Here is a 20,682-nt window from a genome sequence, read left to right on the forward strand (position 1 = left end):
AAAAGGCCAACTTCATTGCTAGCAACTCCCTGTCCCCGATGGAGTAGTTCCTCTCCGCTGGCGTGAAGGTCTTGGAGAAGAAGAAGCATGGATGCTTCCGACCTTGAGCATCCTTTTGGTAGAGGACTGCTCCAGCACCAACGGACGAGGCATCCACCTCCATTAGGAATGGCTTATCCACATCGGGACGATGTAAGATGGAAGCGCTAGCAAAGTGGGACTTAATCGAAGTGAAGGCCTTGGAGACCTCTTCCGACCACAATTTGGGATTCGCTCCCTTCTTGGTGAGGGCTACCAAGGGAGCTACCAGAGTTGAGAAGTGGGGAATGAACTGGCGGTAATAGTTTATGAACCCCATAAAGCGCTGCACCGCTTTAAGAGAATGGGGCTCTTGCCAGTCCATCACAGCCTGTAGTTTGGCAGGATCCATAGCCAATCCCTGGGCGGAGATGATATAGCCCAGGAAAGGTAAGGACTCCTGCTCAAACACACACTTCTCCAACTTTGCATAAAGAGAGTTGGCCCGTAGGAGGTCGAAGACTCTGCCAACATCTCTCCGGTGGGAGTCAATATCTGGAGAAAAGATGAGAATATCATCCAGACAGACTACCACCGAGGTGGAAAGCATATCCCGGAAGATGTTGTTGACAAAGTCTTGGAAAACGGCAGGTGCATTACAGAGCCCGAAGGGCATCACCAGATACTCATAGTGCCCATCTCTGGTGTTAAATGCCGTTTTCCACTCGTCCCCCTCACGGATGCGAATCAGGTTATAAGCACCCCGCAGATCTAGTTTAGTAAACACTCTAGCTCCCCGAAGCCTATCGAAAAGCTCAGATATCAACGGCAAAGGGTACTTGTTCATAACTGTGATAGCATTAAGACCCCTGTAGTCTATGCATGGACGTAGTTCTCCATTCTTCTTCTGCACGAAAAAGAACCCTGCCCCAGCAGGTGACACTGACTTCCTGATGAACCCTCTTGCCAGATTCTCTTGTATGTACTGAGACATTGCCTCCGTTTCCGGGAGAGATAATGGATAGACTCGACCCCGGGGAGGCTCAGCACCAGGCAAGAGATCAATAGGACAGTCATAGGGGCGATGGGGCGGAAGAGTCTCCGCTGCCTTTTTGGAGAACACGTCTGCATAAGACCAATATTGCTTGGGGAGAGAGGAGAGATCTGCGGGTACCTCTGTAGTAGTAACCTGAACGCACTCTCGATGTCACCTGTTCCCACAAGATTCACCCCATCCCAGAATTCTGCCTGAGGACCACTCGATGTGAGGAGAGTGGTACCGTAACCAAGGTATCCCCAAGAGAACCTCATCAATTCCCTCAGGAATGACGAGTAGAGATATAATCTCCTGATGAGATGGTGACATGGACAGAGTAAAAGGGATAGTTTGATGTGTAATCTGTGTGGGCAGTGTCGACCCATTCACCACTCGTACCGTTACTGGTTGAGATAGCATGACCAGAGGAATTGCGTGACGTTGGGCGAAGGCTGAAGACATAAAATTGCCCTCCGCCCCAGAATCCACGCAGAGTTCCACCGAGTGAGAGGATGAGCCCAATGTTATTGTCCCCTTAAAGGACAATTTGGAGGCAAACGTCGCCGTGTCTAGTGCACCTCCACCAACTACCACTAGACGCTGACGTTTCCTCGACCGCTGGAGACATCTGGAGGCAAGATGTCCAGACTGTTGGCAAGGATGACAAATCTGGAGTGCACGAGCGGTCCGGGACTTAGATCCTGCTCGAGACTCTACCACAGGCTCATGGGCCTCAGGAGCCAGGTCTGGAGATTCCAAAGGTTTGGCGAAGGTGGGAGCCAGCCGAAACCTCTGCCTACACTGGGCTCGCTCCAACCTCCGCTCGCGAAAACGGAGATCAATACGAGTGGATGGAGTTATTAATTCCTCCAGTGTGGCGGGAATCTCCCTAGTGGCCAGGGCGTCCTTAACGTGGTCAGCCAGCCCCCTCCAAAATATCGGAATGAGGGCTTTATCCGACCACTCCAGCTCAGATGCTAAGGTGCGGAAGTGGACGGCAAAATGACTGACCAAGGACGAGCCCTGAGTCAATGCCAACAATTGGAGCGCCGTATCATGGGTGACACGAGGTCCCAAAAAGACCTGTTTCAGAGTGCTCAGAAACAACGGAGCACTCTGCACCACATGATCGCTACGCTCCCATAGCGGCGTAGCCCACTGCAACGCTCTGTCCGACAGAAGAGACACTATAAATCCCACCTTAGCCCGCTCTGTAGGGAAACGAGAGGCCAGAAGATCGAGATGGATAGAGCACTGACTCACGAAACCCCTACAAGACTTACTGTCACCAGAGAATTTCTCTGGAAGCGGGAGGCGAGTTAGAGTCGGGACAGGAGCGGCAGTGGACAAGGTGGCTGCAGCAACACTAGCAGCCTGAACAGCGACAGCAGTGACATCCACAGCTGAAGTTGAACGCTCAAGAGCCGCCAACCTTCCCTCCAGCTGCTGGATGTACCGCTGTGAACGCTGATCGTCCATCATTTACTAGCCAGACCCTGGCGCTAGTATTCTGCTAGGACTGGCGGAACGCACCAAGAAAGGTGATATAGATGCGTTCGCAGTCCGGGGTCCACCGTGCAGGTGAAAACCTGCTGCTAGTAAATACAGACCATATGGCGGTACACTAAAGTATATACACGTGGGTTCAACCTCACCCAGCGTGAAGGGAGCAATCCTGTTGCGTCACAGGATCGCGGTACCGCACCTAAAGCGCGAGCGAGTAGTCAGCGTACTTAACCCCAACTGGGATTGAAGTCCGATTAGACCCTCGCTGGCGCTACACCACAACTGGGTGTGTAAGGAAACTAAGTATAAATATATAAATGCACAGGAGTGCGAGCAATGCCGCACTGACGGACGCCACCAACCACACTGGCTTGGGTATGGAAAGCGCAAGGCAAGCGCACGGCGCCGTACAGGCGGACACAGCAAGAGGACGCTGTAATGTGTGAATCGTGCTGTAGGATAAGTCGGGCGCTAGATGGCAAACATACACCTTCCGCGAACAGACATTCAATAGGGAGGGTTATTTAAAGAGCGACTTTCACTCACAACATACACACATATAACATTATAAGACAATACTAGCGCATGGCCTTGCAGTCATGCGCAGTTTATATAGTTGCAGCACAGGAAGTGGCTACAGCACTTTTGCCCTTCCAAGACCTGCCAAGAGGACCAATGGAATGTGCTGCAGAGCCTGAGCACATGACCCTCGATCTCCAACGGGAGATCTTACCCTGGGCATGCTCAGTACGTGCAGACAAGGACTTAGTCCCAGAGAAGTCCGCTCGCTGCTGACCAGCACTGAGTTTAATGGCAGAGATTGGAGAAGCAGCAGCAACTCTTCGCACAGAGTCAGACTGAGCGAGACGCTGGGATCGACGTCCCTGCTGAGCAGACTCCACTGCGGCTGGAGGAGAATGGGAGACCGCAGCGGAGACGGATCGAGATTCCCCCTGTGCAGCAGAGGAAACTCGACTCCTAACACCTGTATGTCATCTCCTCCTATATATACTATATACCTGTATGTCATCTCCTCTTATATATAGTATATACCTGTATGTCATCTCCTTCTATATATAGTATATACCTGTATGTCATCTCCTCCTGTATATAGTATATACCTGTGTGTCATCTCCCCTGTATATAGTATATATCTGTGTGTCATCTCCTCCTGTATATAGTATATACCTGTATGTCATCTTCTATATATAGCATATACCTGTATGTCATCTCCTCCTGTATATAGTATATAACTGTAGGTAATCTGCTCCTGTATATAGTATATACCTGTGTCATCTCCTCCTGTATATAGTATATACCTGTATGTCATCTCTTCCTGTATATAGTATGTACCTGTATGTCATCTCCTCCTTTATATAGCATGTACCTGTGTGTCATCTCTCCTGTATATAGTATATATCTGTGTGTCATCTCCCCTGTATATAGTATATACCTGTATGATCTCCTGTATTAGACCTCGTTAACACGTTATTTGCTCAGTATTTTTACCTCAGTATTTGTAAGATAAATTGGCAGCCTGATAAATCCCTAGCCAACAGGAAGCCCTCCCCCTGGCAGTATATATTAGCTCACACATACACATAATAGACAGGTCATGTGACTGACAGCTGCCGTATTTCCTATATGGTACATTTGTTGCTCTTGTAGTTTGTCTGCTTATTAATCAGATTTTTATTTTTGAAGGCTAATACCAGACTTGTGTGTGTTTTAGGGCGAGTTTCGTTTGTCAAGTTGTGTGTGTTGAGTTGTGTGTGGCGACATGCATGTAGCGACTTTTGTGAGATGAGTTTTGTGTGGCAACATGCGTGTAGCAACTTTTTGTGTGTCGAGTTGCATGTGACAGGTTAGTGTAGCAAGTTGTGTGCAGCAAGTTTTGCGCATGGCGAGTTTTGCGCGTGGTGAGTTTTATGTCTGGTGCCTTTTGAGTATGTGCAAGTTTTGTGTGAGGCAACTTTTGCATGTGTTGCAAATTTTGTGCATATGGCAATTTTTCGGCATGTGCAAGTTTTGCGTGTGGCGAGTTTTCCATGAGGTGAGTTTTGCACTTGTGGCGAGTTTTGCGTGAGCCTATTTTTTGCATGTGGCGAGTTTTGCGCGTGGTGAGTGTTGAGCGGCGACTTTTGTGTTTCGACTTTTATGTGGCGAGGTTGGCGTATGTGTGGTGAAATGTGTGCTGAGGGTGGTATATGTGTTCAAGCACGTGGTAGTGTGTGGCGCATTTTGTGTGTGTGTTCATATCCCCGTGTGGTGAGTATCCCATGTCGGGGTCCTACCTTAGCAACTGTACGGTATATACTCTTTGGCGCCATCGCTCTCACTCTTTAAGTCCCACTTGTTCACATCTGGCAGCTGTCAATTTGCCTCCAACACTTTTCCTTTCACTTTTCCCCATTATGTAGATAGGGGAAAAATAGTTTGGTGAATTGGAAAGCGCGGAGTTAAAATTTCACCTCACAACATAGCCTATGACGCTCTCAGGGTCCAGACGTGTGACTGTGCAAAATTTTGTTTCTGTAGCTGTGACGCCTCCAACACTTTTCCTTTCACTTATTTTCCCATTATGTAGATAGGAGCAAAATTGTTTGGTGAATTGGAAAGCGCGGGGTTAAAATTTCACCTCACAACGTAGCCTATGACGCTCTCAGGGTCCAGATGTGTGACTGTGCGAAATTTTGTTGCTGTAGCTACGACGCTTCCAACACTTTTCCTTTCACTTTTTTCCCCATTACATAGATAGGGGCAAAATTGTTTGGTGAATTGGAACGCGCGGGGTTAAAATTTCACCTCACAACATAGTCTATGACGCTCTCGGGGTCCAGACGTGTGACTGTGCAAAATTTTGTGGCTGTAGCTGCAACGGTGCAGATGCCAATCCCGGACATACACACACACACACACACACACACATACACACACACACACATACACACACACACACACACACACACACACACACACATTCAGCTTTATATAGTAGATGTGTGTGTGTGTATATATATATAGATATATATATATATCTATATATATATATATATCTACTATATAAAGCTGAATGTGTGTGTGTATGTGTGTGTGTATGTCCGGGATTGGCATCTGCACCGTCGCAGCTATAGCCACAAAATTTTGCACAGTCACACGTCTGGACCCTGAGAGCGTCATAGGCTACGTTGTGAGGTGAAATATTAACCCCGCACTTTCCAATTCACCAAACAATTTTGCCCCTATCTACATAATGGGGAAAAAGTGAAAGGAAAAGCGTTGGAGGCGTCGCAGCTACAGCCACAAAATTTTGCACAGTCACATGTCTGGACCCCGAGAGCATCATAGGCTATACTGTGAGGCGAAATTTTAACCCCGCGCGTTCCAATTCACCAAACAATTTTGCCCCTATCTACATAATGGGGAAAAAAGTGAAAGGAAAAGTGTTGGAGGCGTCGCAGCTACAGCAACAAAATTTTGCACAGTCACACGTCTGGACCCCGAGAGCGTCATAGGCTATGTTGTGAGGTGAAATTTTAACCCCGCGCTTTCCAATTCACCAAACAATTTTGCCCCTATCTACATAATGGGAAAAAATGAAAGGAAAAGTGTAGGAGGCAAATTGACAGCTGCCAGATGTGAACAAGGTGGACTTAAAGAATGAGAGCGATGGCGCCAAAGAGTATATACCGTACAGTTGCTAAGGTGGGGCCTCGACATGGGATACTCACCACACACGGGGATATGAACACACACAAAATGCGCCACACACACCACGTGCTTGAACACATATTACCCTCAGCACACATTTCACCACAAATACACCAACCTCGCCACATAAAAGTCAAAACACAAAAGTCGCCACTCAAAACTCGCCACGCGCAGAACTCGCCACATGCAAAAACTAGGCTCTTGCAAAACTCGCCACAAGTGCAAAATTCTCGTCATGAAAAACTCGCCACACGCAAAACTTGCACACGCGGAAAAATTGCCACATGCACAAAAGTTGCAACACATGCAAAAGTTGCCTCACACAAAACTTGCACATACTCAAAAGGCACCACACATAATACTCGCAACGCGCAAAACTCGCCATGCGCAAAACTTGCTGCACACAACTTGCTACACTAACCTGTCACATGCAACTCGACACACAAAAAGTTGCTACACGCATGTTGCTACACAAAACTCATCTCACAAAAGTCGCTACATGCATGTCGCCACACGCAACTCAACACACACAACTTGACAAACGAAACTCGCCCTAAAACACACACAAGTCTGGTATTATCCTTCAAAAATAAAAATCTGATTAATAAGCAGACAAACTACAACAATTGCACCATATAGGAAATACGGCAGCTGTCAGTCACATGACCTGTCTATTATGTGTATGTGTGAGCGAATATATACTGCCAGGGGGAGGGCTTCCTGTTGGCTGGGGATTTATCAGGCTGCCAATTTAGCTTACAAATACTGAGGTAAAAATACTGAGCAAATAACGTGTGAACGAGGTCTAATACAGGAGGAGATGACACACAGGTATATACTATATACAGGGGAGATGACACACAGATATATACTATATACAGGAGAGATGACACACAGGTATATACTATATAGAGGAGGAGATGACATATAGGTACATATATATACAGGAGGAGATGACATACAGGTATATACTATATACAGGAGGAGATGACATACAGGTATATGCTATATATAGAAGATGACATGCAGGTATATACTATATGCAGGAGGAGATGACACTCAGATATATACTATATACAGGGGAGATGACACACAGGTATATACTATATACAGGAGGAGATGACATTCAGGTATATACTATATATAGGGGAGATGACACACAGCAGGTATATACTATATACAGGAGATGACATACAGATGTATACCATATATAAGGGAGATGACAAACATGTATATACTGAGGTGATGAGGTGAAAATGAAAAGGTGTGAGTGCAAAATGAGAGGAGTGAGGAAAAATAGTGGAGTGATCAGAAAATGACAGATGTGCGGTTGAAATGACAAGTGTTAGGAGGGAATGAGAGGAGTGAGGGAGAAAATGAGAGGTGTGAGGGAGAAAATGAGAGATGTGAGGGGGAAAATGAGAGATGTGAGGGGGAAAATGAAAGATGTGATTGGGAAATGAGAGGCGTGATGGGAAAATAAGAGAAGTGAGGTGCTATAACTAACCACAGATATTTACTATGCCCAGGCAACGCCGGGCTCTTCAGCTAGTATATATATATATATTGGTCATTTAGGTTCTAAGAAGATGGCAAGTGTATGCAGATCATAAGTCTGACATCATGATAAACTGAATGCCTTTTACAATGGTGGTCACTTACACTGTAGATGGCTACATTTTATATCAATGTTATTTGTGCATCATAGTTACAATTTCCACCTGATCGGAATTACCGGTAATCATTTTACTCCATAGACATCAGTGAGTACGGTGTATATTTTGCATCCCTTAAACTTCTTGGAAAGACATTTCAGAGAAAATCCCCCTCTTCCCCATAGCTGGGATTTCCAGCTTTCCTGTAAGTTTCAGAACTTAAATAGAATCCACGGTGTAAGTACACAAAGTTCCACTCTTCTTTCCAGATGGATTTGCTGATCACTATAACATTTGACATTTTTTTTTCCTATAGGTCAAGAGGTATGGTGTTCGGACCAGCCAATTTAGGAGAAGATGCTCTTACAAACTATGTTTCCAAACACTGCTGCAACTCTTGCTGTCGGAAACTCAAACTTCCTGGTGTGTATTATCCGTGTTTGACGATATCTATCGTCCTTCATACTTTTTTCTATTATTATGTTGTTTAAATGTAGAACTTCTGCCTAATTTCCAGTGCAGTGCTGACATTCTGCTTTTAAGATTATAAAAAATATTCTGAGAGGAGTTTAGGAAAGGATTTACTTAAGAGCTGCTCCGAGAAGAGATTAAACAGCATTGACACTTTTACATTAAATGAGGCACATGATGAGACAGTCTTTCATTGCTGCTGAGTCTATTAAGTACAGCTGCTGCGCGCCTACCTCTCTGCCCTTGGCTTGTCAATCATTTCAAAGGAGAGGAATAGCACCGATACTGCCATAACCAGCCGTGCAACGCAAAATTATATTAAAGTGACCCCTACCGTGTCAGAAGGGTGCACACGGTGTTAACAATTCCGTAATTAAACTCTTTATCCCCGACTCTTATTTTAAGTCTTTGCTTTCCTCCAGAGTTTTGCAAGGATCATGTGGATCTCATATTCAGTTTATCTATGGAGAGGCAGAGTCATGCAGTCCCACCTTTTCATTAGAAATACTTGTTAACCTCAAGGGCATTTGAAATATGTTTTCAGTGTTGTAATTGCAGACTGTTTGAAGGGCGACTAGAAAAAAAAAATCTATTTTTTTTTGTTATGCTTTATCTTTTGTAGTATACTCTTCTGAAGTGATGCTACCAATGGCAACATTCATAATACCCCATTCATTTCTTATACATTTGGATAAAGCCAACCGTTCCGGTATTTAATAACAATAAATCTATCCATTCACGGGAGAACAAATTAAGTCATTAGAATATCTCCTGTTGTATGTTGTCATTAATGCATACACTAAGTTCGAATTAAATGGGATTTCTGTTTACAGTAATTGTGCACAGTCCTATCCGCAATTTTGTGAAATTCAATAGTTCCATTTAGTTTTATTATACCCCCCCCCAAAAAAAAAAAAGAAAAAAAAGTGTATTTTGAATTGGAATGGAAAGAATGGTACAAAAGAGTCACATAATTTTTAGTTTCCCCATCTGTCTGCCAGCACAAAGCAGGACTAGTGTATTTAACAATTTAACGTAGGTATATAGGAAAATGTTTCATGTAGCAATGTGAAGAGGCAAAAAAAAGAGTAGAAGGCTTTCATAAATAATGTTGGATGATAACTGTTCTGGACGAACAACATTTACTTATCTCTATAGACTAGATAGCTGAGGAAGAGGCATTTTTTAATGCATTGTGGTGTGCCCTTGAGCAGTGGTTCCCAACCTTTCTTAACTTTAGAGCCACATTAAGCTCTAAGAAAAGGTCTTGTTCCAGATCCTAAGCCCTCAGAGAAGTGATATCCAGCTATTGCACCCTTCTCCTTCAGTAGTGACATCCAAACTTCCAATTACTAGTATAATGATAGCCTAGGTTGTTTATTTGCATCTAGGGGTGTCTACCTTACCCTCATTCACTATTCTCTCATTACGCACTACCACCTCACTATTGCATCCAGATTCATGCACCAAAAAGGCTAGAGATTTAATGATGCTACAAGGTAACCATCCAGATCTGCTCTTCTGCGCGGGGTGGTTCACAAAGATAACCATCTGGAGACCTGTTCCTCATACTGTTTGCCAGACTTACTGCTAATGCATCAATCTGGCAGAAAAGCACAAGCCACAAATCACAGTCCCTCAAACTACATGTGTTTCCCAAGACCACAGGTTGGGGACCTCTGCCCTTCAGAGCAAAACTAGTGCCAATATATTGTATTGTCCAGCTCCGGAACTGTATTTTGAGAAACTGGGTTTAGTGCTTGTCAACGATATAAAAAAAAAGACATTGTGAATGTATGTGAACATGACATCAGCCTGGAAACCCCCTGAAAAGGCGATGCAAAACTGCCGCAAAAATTAGCAGAAATGTAAAAACGACATTGTTGTGTTCATGTTCAGTCTTGTCACTTTTTAACCGCTTCAGGGTTCCGAAGCTGTCAAATGGATAAAGGAAGTAGAAATATCATTATTCGGGTGCCTTCCGCTAAGGAGTTGCTTTCTAGTTATAGTTGAAGTATCGATAAAAAGACACCTGTGGCAAAGCCGCCACAAAAGCGATGGCAGAGCCGCCAATGAGGCCAATTTAGGAAAAAGATCTCTGGCTGAAGTGAGTTTCCCTGGGAAAACTTTGGCGGGTCCACAAAGATGTCATGTGCACAAGACCTATTTTTGGCAAATGTTCTCTACTGAGAATGCGAAATAGCTGAGATCCAATGAACAATGGATTGGAGCACACAAAACTCCAAGATGTTTTTTTGGGGGGGGGCTGGACATCAGCAAGTGTATACAGTCCAACAAAGTTTGTTTCTCAGTAATTATAAGCTTTTAGTACACAACATTTTAACCCTTTATGGTACAAGGTAGGAGCCCGCAATGATGCACATATAAGAATGAATGACTTACCAAGCCAGTTGGAAAGTGATTAATGCACATTATTCTAGAAACTCAGAATTCAAAAGAATAAAGACTTAAAAATATATATTTTTTTTTCTTAAATGTGCTGGACCTATTAGTGGCTTTATTTGATAATTAGATTTACAAGAAAATGCATTTTTGTGTTTAAACCGTGAAGTAATTGTCAAACCTGAATGGTTATACCACCAATTTTATGTTAATAGTTTCCTGATTACTGTAAAATAATATGGGATCATTTGTGTGTATTTTGTGTTTATAGCGAGCTAGGCATGCGACTGTTTATTTTATTTATTGTGTGGCCATTTTTTTTTTTAATTCTGGTACATGTATGAGGTATGGGCACTGTTGTCCATATATAATAAGTGTGGTAGGTAAACAAGGGAGTTGAAGTCAATGGATACACGTGCAGAATGCCAGATAATGGCACTGTACAAGCTCTGTTTTGGTCAAATCCAGAGAATAAAACAAGTAATTGTGGCCAGAAGATTTAGACAGACGTTGGGGAAAAAGTATGCAACCGAGAGATAGTCAAGAGCATGCATGTCAGCACAGTTCCGGACATCTAGATCTGGTCTGTATTGCAAAATCACAATCTGGTGAGTAGCCCATGAACGCAGGGTAGCTCTAGACAAAGCAAATGGTTGCAGACCGCCTCCTGATGTACAACTGAAAGTAAAGAAACTCAAAAGTTATTTCAGACGATTGACCTCCCCTTCTTTACTTTCCTAAAGGTATGTGCATGTAACAAGGTGACTCGGGGTGGTAGGCCCAGCTGAGTCACTTAAGCCACATTCTGTATACACTCCGGGACCTTGTACATGAAATAGACAGGACAGATGCAGCCCCCCAGACAAGTTACCTCTTCTCCTCAGTCACTGCAGTCCAGACAATCAGGATCCAGGAACACAGTTATAATCCAACAGGGAAGCTATTTATTTTGTACGATAAACGGGGTAAGAAAAAGGTAGAAAAGGTAGTTGCAGTAAATATAGCAAAACTTCCTGCTCTTTCCCTATTCATCTTTCCCTATTCATACTGCATCAGTAGTAGTGGAGATGCATCAGTGGTCATTATCTGGAAGCTTATAGCCCCTTCGGAGGAGTACTCACTCAGTCTCGGTGCCTGACAGTCCTGGCATCAAATATACTCCCCAGGCGGGTGCCCTTTCTGTCCCGGAAGGAGACACACTCATGCGCTAGACAGGGGCTCCTTCTGTCCCGGACGGGGACGCACATGTGCTGGAATCTGGATGCTTAAAATCCCTTCAGTGGGGCACCTAGGTAGTCCTGTGCCCACTTTACTGCCCGTGGGTCCGGGGGCAGCACTTTCTCTACCCTCCAGGGGAGTCCTTGGCTCCAGACACTGGAGCACAAGTTGCCACGGCCAAGCTTGGGTGGGCTCTGCTGCAGAAGCGGAAATGGCTGCTTCTTCCAGGCTGCTGACCCAGCCCCTTCTTGTTAACCTCTTCTGTCCCTGCCTCTAGCATGTGCAAACAAATATGGCAGTGTAAAGCACAGAGAACAACACAGCACAACAGTAATTCGATGCAAGTTGAGACAGTACAGAGTAAAAAGGGGCATCGCACATTGCAAACACATATATGAAACATTGCAAACACAGCACCTAAATATGTTAATATACAGATACAACATTCGGGTGCCGCATAAAATGCACAGGCCCAGCACACGGGAGAGAGGGGGCAGATGAGGGTTCCTGCCACCTCCTTACATGCACACGACATCTTCCGGGTGGAATCCACTTGAAGAAGTAATTTACTTACCGCTGTGTGCGCATAGCCTAACATTGTTTTTGAGGCCTGGGTCTGTGATAAAACATTTAGCTGGTAACACTGAGTTGTGCTATAGTAAAGAAAAACACGGCACTAAGTAGAAACAGTGCTTTTGGTGCTCAAGTCAGGTATCCAACCATTAGCAAACAAGTAATGTCACATGATTCATAATAGAGAAAGTTATAAACCGTCATTAACATTGATGATAATCTGTTCCAAGTGATTGAAGAAAAAAGTGAACGAATGACAAAGGAAATTCTATCCATGTGTGCTCCGTGAAAATACTGTAGTTCCAGTGGAGGTCCAATCCATGCTCTGTTGGTCATTAAGGAGATAATCATGGAGATAATTGTTGTGGTGCCAATATACTGCTGGCACCACAAGAATTAACTTCTTGATTATCTCCTTAATGACCAACAGAGCACGGATTGGACCTCCACTGGAACTACAGTATTTTCACAGAGCACACATGGATACAATAAAATCTTTAAATGAGAAGGTGTGTCCAAACTTTTGGTCTGTACTGTACACGTATCGGTGTACTGAACGTGAAAAGTGGATATAAAATAGTGAAGGATACATAGTTTCTCGTCTTTTAGAAAATAAGAAATAATTGGAAACAGCTTCCAGGGTATTTGATAGAAGCCTTGGTGTACGTCTATACAACAAGTGAATGTGACACTGAGTGAAAACCTGGAAAATACGACCCAACATAAGTCATAGTATATCTAAACAGGTGCCAATTATGCTGTATATAAAAAGAGGATCCCGACGAGCGTTTCGCGGCAACACAAGGCCGCTTTCTCAGAAACGCGTGTCGGGATCCACTATCCAACGCCTCTTGTCCCCACCTATTTGTTGGTAAGCATCGCATACATTGTTACCTATTACTGCACTTTAAATGAATAATATATTGGGAGCTTTCTTTTCCCAGCTATTTTGACTTAGGTTGATCTTTAGATGCCTATCTGGAATGTATTGTTTTCCCACTTTTACGGTCACTGGACCTTTATGGTCATATAAGGGGTTGACATACATTTGTGGTGTGGGGAAAGGTGAGGGTGGGGGATTTAGCTATCTGCATTGTTTGTGGCACTTTATGTATTGCTGTGACATTTTACATATTTTTCTACTATATAAATAGTAAAATGAAATGATTGATTTTACTATATATAATCAGTTTGCTCCTTCTCTCTCCTATTGTTCCCTGATATAAAATAATAAGGCTGTGTTATTGATTAATACAGTATAACATGTGTATCTGTTGGTGGGGCATATAGTGGCTTGAAATAGAGAAGTAACTGTGACCTGGACAGCCCCCCATAAAATGATAAAGCAAAAAAGATTGTGGCCTGTCTCGGGAGACCTGAATATCTGTGTGTTTATGTATCTCCAAGCTCTGTTGTTTTCACAAGCCATCAAAAGTTACCCCTAACCCTTTCCTGCAGTATGCACTGCAGTTACTTTTCCCTTTTCTAGCATCAACGCCCCATTGCTTCTTCCATCAATGCTTGGGATGTCATCAGACCAGTCAGTTCTTTCCCTGTAATCACTAGACAGCTTTTCAAACTGTTTTCTCTGAAATTCCAAAACTCTTCAGAGTAATCCATTCTTGGTTGCAATTGTGCAGCCATCCTCTGATTCATTCTGCCCATGGCTTAGGTAGCATGGTTCTAATAACAAGTTCTCTTTTGAAGCACCACTCCAGCGATGCAATAGACAACCCCTGCTGGAGTGGTGTTCTAAGCATTTGTGTGACTTTTAAAGTGAAACTAAAAAACAATATTTCTGGCTAACATACTATATATACAGTGGGGCAAAAAAGTATTTAGTCAGTCAGCAATAGTGCAAGTTCCACCACTTAAAAAGATGAGAGGCGTCTGTAATTTACATCATAGGTAGACCTCAACTATGGGAGACAAACTGAGAAAAAAAAATCCAGAAAATCACAGTCTGTTTTTTTTAACATTTTATTTGCATATTATGGTGGAAAATAAGTATTTGGTCAGAAACAAAATTTCATCTCAATACTTTGTAATATATCCTTTGTTGGCAATGACAGAGGTCAAACGTTTTCTGTAAGTCTTCACAAGGTTGCCACACACTGTTGTTGGTATGTTGGCCCATTCCTCCATGCAGATCTCCTCTAGAGCAGTGATGTTTTTGGCTTTTCGCTTGGCAACACGGACTTTCAACTCCCTCCAAAGGTTTTCTATAGGGTTGAGATCTGGAGACTGGCTAGGCCACTCCAGGACCTTGAAATGCTTCTTACGAAGCCACTCCTTCGTTGCCCTGGCGGTGTGCTTTGGATCATTGTCATGTTGAAAGACCCAGCCACGTTTAATCTTCAATGCCCTTGCTGATGGAAGGAGGTTTGCACTCAAAATCTCACGATACATGGCCCCATTCATTCTTTCATGTACCCGGATCAGTCGTCCTGGCCCCTTTGCAGAGAAACAGCCCCAAAGCATGATGTTTCCACCACCATGCTTTACAGTAGGTATGGTGTTTGATGGATGCAACTCAGTATTCTTTTTCCTCCAAACACGACAAGTTGTGTTTCTACCAAACAGTTCCAGTTTGGTTTCATCAGACCATAGGACATTCTCCCAAAACTCCTCTGGATCATCCAAATGCTCTCTAGCAAACTTCAGATGGGCCCGGACATGTACTGGCTTAAGCAGTGGGACACGTCTGGCACTGCAGGATCTGAGTCCATGGTGGCGTAGTGTGTTACTTATGGTAGGCCTTGTTACATTGGTCCCAGCTCTCTGCAGTTCATTCACTAGGTCCCCCCGCGTGGTTCTGGGATTTTTGCTCACCGTTCTTGTGATCATTCTGACCCCACGGGGTGGGATTTTGCGTGGAGCCCCAGATCGAGGGAGATTATCAGTGGTCTTGTATGTCTTCCATTTTCTAATTATTGCTCCCACTGTTGATTTCTTCACTCCAAGCTTGTTGGCTATTGCAGATTCAGTCTTCCCAGCCTGGTGCAGGGCTACAATTTGGTTTCTGGTGTCCTTTGACAGCTCTTTGGTCTTCACCATAGTGGAGTTTGGAGTCAGACGGTTTGAGGGTGTGCACAGGTGTCTTTTTATACTGATAAGTTTAAACAGGGCCATTACTACAGGTAATGAGTGGAGGAAAGAGGAGACTCCTAAAGAAGAAGTTACAGGTCTGTGAGAGCCAGAAATCTTGATTGTTTGTTTCTGACCAAATACTTATTTTCCACCATAATATGCAAATAAAATGTTAAAAAAACAGACAATGTGATTTTCTGGATTTTTTTTTCTCAGTTTGTCTCCCATAGTTGAGGTCTAAGTATGATGTAAATTACAGACGCCTCTCATCTTTTTAAGTGGTGGAACTTGCACTATTGCTGACTGATTAAATACTTTTTTGCCCCACTGTACACTGCTCAAAAAAATAAAGGGGACACTAAAATCCCACAGCCTAGATATCACTGAATGTAATATTCCAGTTGTAAATCTTTATTCATTACATAGTGGAATGTGTTGAGAACAATAAAACCTAAAAATGATTAACGCAAATCACATCTAATATCCCACGGAGGTCTGGAGTTGGAATGATGCTCAAAATCAAAGTGGAAAATGAAGTTACAGGCTGATACAATTTCAGTAGAAATGCCTCATAACAAGGAAATTATGCTCAGTAGTGTGTGTGGCCTCCACGTGCCTGTATGATCTCCCTACAATGCCTGGGCATGCTCCTGATGAGGTGGCAGATGGTCTCCTAAGGGATCTCTGTTGTGAATTCTGCTTTTGGGCTCCCTCCGGTGGTTGTAGGTGGTAATGCAGTTGTCCCTGGGCTGCAGTCTTGGACAGGTGTATCTGCTAATTGCAATTCTGACTGGGGTATTTAGGTTTGCAGGACTCATTAGTCCTTGCCAGTTGTCAATGTTTCTTGGGAAGTGTTGGACCTCTGTCTGGCTTATCCTGCTTAGCTGCCAATTCAGCAAAGATAAGTAAGTGTCTGTTTCTTTTTCTATGGCACACAAGCTGTGTGCTTGTTTTTTTGATTGCATTCCTGCTCTGTGTGTAGGAGTCTCTGGAGTTGCAGATATACGTTCCACGTCTTTAGTTAGATGGAGGAATTTTTTGCATAATCTGCTGTGGATATTTTTGGAAGGGTTTTAATACTGACCGCACAGAACTCTGTCCTATCCTTTCCTATTTTAGCTAGAGTGGCCTCTTGTGATAAATCCTGTTTTCTGACTGCGTGTGTCTTTCCTCTCCTACTCACAGCCAATATTTGTGGGGGGCTGCCTATCCTTTGGGGTTCTGCTCTGAGGCAAGGTAGAATTCCTATTTCCATCTTTAGAGGTATTTAATCCTCCGGCTGTGACGAGGTGTCTAGGGCTTGTTAGGTACACCCCACGGCTACTTCTAGTTGCGGTGCTAAGATCAGGATTTGCGGTCAGTATAGTTACCACCTACTCAAGTGAAAGTTTTCATGCTGCTCCAAGGTCACCGGATCATAACAGATCTCCTCCCAGACCTGGACTAAAGCATCCGCCAACTCCTGGACAGTTTGTGGTGCAACATGATGTTGGTGGATGGTGCGATGGTGATGTCCCAGATGTGTTCAATCAGATTCAGGTCTGGGGAACGGGCGGGCCAGTCCATAGCTTTAATGCCTTCATCTTGCAGGAACTGCTGACACACTCCAGCCACATGAGGTCAGGCATTGTCCTGCATTAGGAGAAAACCAGGGCCAACAGCACCAGCATATGGTCTCAAAAAGGGTCTGAGGATCTAATCTTGGTACCTAATGGCAGTCAGGCTACCTCTGGCGAGCACATGGAGGGCTGTGCGGCCCTCCAAAGAAATGCCACCATTACTGGTCCACTGCCAAACCAGTCATGCTGAAGGATGTTGCAGGCAGCAGACCGCTCTCCACGGCATCTCCAGACTCTGTCAAGTCTGTCACATGTGCTCAGTGTGAGCCTGCTTTCATCTGTGAAGAGCACAGGGCGCCAGTGGCGAATTTGCCAATCCTGGTGTTCTGTGGCAAATGCCAAGCATCCTGCACGGTGTTGGTCTGTGAGCACAACCCCCATCTGTGGGCGTCAGGCACTCAGACCATCCTCATGGAGTCGGTTTCTAACGTTTGTGCAGACACATGCACATTTGTGGCCTGCTGGATGTCATTTTGCAGGGCTATGGCAGTGCTCCTCCTGTTCCTTCTTGCTCAAAGGCTGAGGTAGCAGTCCAGATGCTGGGTTGTTGCCCTCTTATGGCCCCCTCCATGTCTCCTGGTGTACTGGCTTGTCTCCTGGTAGCGCCTCCAGCCTCTGGACACTACGCTGACAGACACAGCAAACCTTGCCACAGTTCGCATTGATGTGCCATCCTGGATGAGCTGCACTACCTGAGCCACTTGTGTGGGTTGTAGAGTTCATCCCATGCTACCATGAGTGTGAAAGCGCAACCAACATTCAAAAGTGACCAAAACATCAGCCAGAAAGCATTGGTACTGAGATGTGGTCTGTGGTCCCAACCTGCAGAACCACTCCTTTATTGACTGTCTTGATGATTGCCAATAATTTCCATCTGTTGCCTATCCCATTTGCACAACAGCATGTGAAATTGATTGTCAAACAGTGTTGCTTCCTAAGTGGACAGTTTGATTTCACAGAAGTTTGATCTACTTGGAGTTACAGGTCCTTCTCAAAAAATTAGCATATAGTGTTAAATTTCATTATTTACCATAATGTAATGATTACAATTAAACTTTCATATATTATAGATTCATTATCCACCAACTGAAATTTGTCAGGTCTTTTATTGTTTTAATACTGATGATTTTGGCATACAACTCCTGATAACCCAAAAAACCTGTCTCAATAAATTAGCATATCAAGAAAAGGTTCTCTAAACGACCTATTACCCTAATCTTCTGAATCAACTAATTAACTCTAAACACATGCAAAAGATACCTGAGGCTTTTATAAACTCCCTGCCTGGTTCATTACTCAAAACCCCCATCATGGGTAAGACTAGCGACCTGACAGATGTCAAGAAGGCCATCATTGACACCCTCAAGCAAGAGGGTAAGACCCAGAAAGAAATTTCTCAACAGAGTGCTGTATCAAGGCACCTCAATGGTAAGTCTGTTGGAAGGAAACAATGTGGCAGAAAACGCTGTACAACGAGAAGAGGAGACCGGACCCTGAGGAAGATTGTGGAGAAGGACCGATTCCAGACCTTGGGGAACCTGAGGAAGCAGTGGACTGAGTCTGGTGTGGAAACATCCAGAGCCACCGTGCACAGGCGTGTGCAGGAAATGGGCTACAGGTGCCGCATTCCCCAGGTAAAGCCACTTTTGACCCATAAACAGCGGCAGAGGCGCCTGACCTGGGCTACAGAGAAGCAGCACTGGACTGTTGCTAAGTGGTCCCAAGTACTTTTTTCTGATGAAAGCAAATTTTGCATGTCATTCGGAAATCAAGGTGCCAGAGTCTGGAGGAAGACTGGGGAGAAGGAAATGCCCAAATGCCTGAAGTCCAGTGTCAAGTACCCACAGTCAGTGATGGTGTGGGGTGCCATGTCAGCTGCTGGTGTTGGTCCACTGTGTTTCATCAAGGGCAGGGTCAATGCAGCTAGCTATCAGGAGATTTTGGAGCACTTCATGCTTCCATCGGCTGAAATGCTTTATGGAGATGAAGATTTCATTTTTCAGCATGACCTGGCACCTGCTCACAGTGCCAAAACCACTGGTAAATGGTTTACTGACCATGGTATTACTGTGCTCAATTGGCCTGCCAACTCTCCTGACCTGAACCCCATAGAGAATCTGTGGGATATTGTGAAGAGAAAGTTGAGAGACGCAAGACCCAACACTCTGGATGAGCTTAAGGCCGCTATTGAAGCATCCTGGGCCTCCATAACATCTCAGCAGTGTCACAGGCTGATTGCCTCCATGCCACGCCGCATTGAAGCAGTCATTTCTGCCAAAGGATTCCCGACCAAGTATTGAGTGCATAACTGAACATTATTATTTGTTGGTTTTTTTGTTTGTTATTAAAAAACACTTTTATTTGATTGGATGGGTGAAATATGCTAATTTATTGAGACAGGTTTTTTGGGTTATCAGGAGTTGTATGCCAAAATCATCAGTATTAAAACAATAAAAGACCTGACAAATTTCAGTTGGTGGATAATGAATCTATAATATATGAAAGTTTAATTGTAATCATTACATTATGGTAAATAATGAAATTTAACACTATATGCTAATTTTTTGAGAAGGACCTGTATATTCTGTTCTTTAAGCGTTCCCTTTATTTTTTTTGAGCAGTGTACTTATAGCCTAAATTTTTTGTCAATTTTTTACTTTAAAGGCTCTTTCTCTAATTTTCATTTGCCCCTTTGTCAGTGGGTTGAGAGTAACTGCTGTGATGTCTCCATAACACGTCATACATAGACATGAGAGACTTCTCTCCTTTTTCTATGTAGCACTTGTTTAGAAAAAGCAGTGGCACAATGGAGAATATTATAAAACAAGACTGAGCTATATAGCTGTGAATCCAGCACTGAGATGAGGTGAAGACACAATGTGCTCTTCCTTCCTCCTCTGTTATCCCCTCTCTAAATAAAAATTAATAGAAAGCTGTAACCTGAATACTCGCTGAGATGGCTGTCCATTTTGTTTTTAGCAAGGCAAGTATTGGCAGGATTTCATAGTGCATCATTAGTTTGAGGCAGGAGGATGAGAAGTGGCCCATAAGTGGAGATAGAATCATATTTCTCTCATTAGATGTATCACAAAGTTTCTTACATTTGATTGTACTGTTTATTTATGCAAACTTTGTTGAAATGGCAGAGAGCATTTATCGTAGTTATGACAAAGATATCGACAGGCTTAAAACATCTTGTGTATATTTCTTGGTCAATAAAAAAATCAAATTACAGCTCAACTGGAGCTGTAGAGATAATTTTTAAACATTAAATGTTTGTTTTTGGCTGTTTTTTTGCACCTTTTTCGTTTTATTTGTGCCTTTTTTTAAAGTCTATTTTATAAGTTTGCCTGTGCTTTGTTTGTTTGTCATTATTCATCAA

General features: G+C 43.7%; 1 protein-coding gene across 1 annotated transcript in view; it reads left to right on the top strand.

Moving 5' to 3' along the window:
* Window positions 1–20,682, top strand: part of TRPM6 (transient receptor potential cation channel subfamily M member 6) — a 314,173-nt gene that overhangs the window by 277,347 nt on the left and 16,144 nt on the right. Inside the window, exon 38 of the mRNA XM_069763300.1 lies at window positions 8,243–8,349. Within this exon, the coding sequence (XP_069619401.1) occupies window positions 8,243–8,349 (107 nt within the window). The remainder of the gene's footprint in view (window positions 1–8,242; window positions 8,350–20,682) is intronic.

This window comes from Ranitomeya imitator, chromosome 1 (genome assembly GCF_032444005.1).
Source record: "Ranitomeya imitator isolate aRanImi1 chromosome 1, aRanImi1.pri, whole genome shotgun sequence".
Lineage (NCBI taxonomy): Eukaryota > Metazoa > Chordata > Amphibia > Anura > Dendrobatidae > Ranitomeya > Ranitomeya imitator.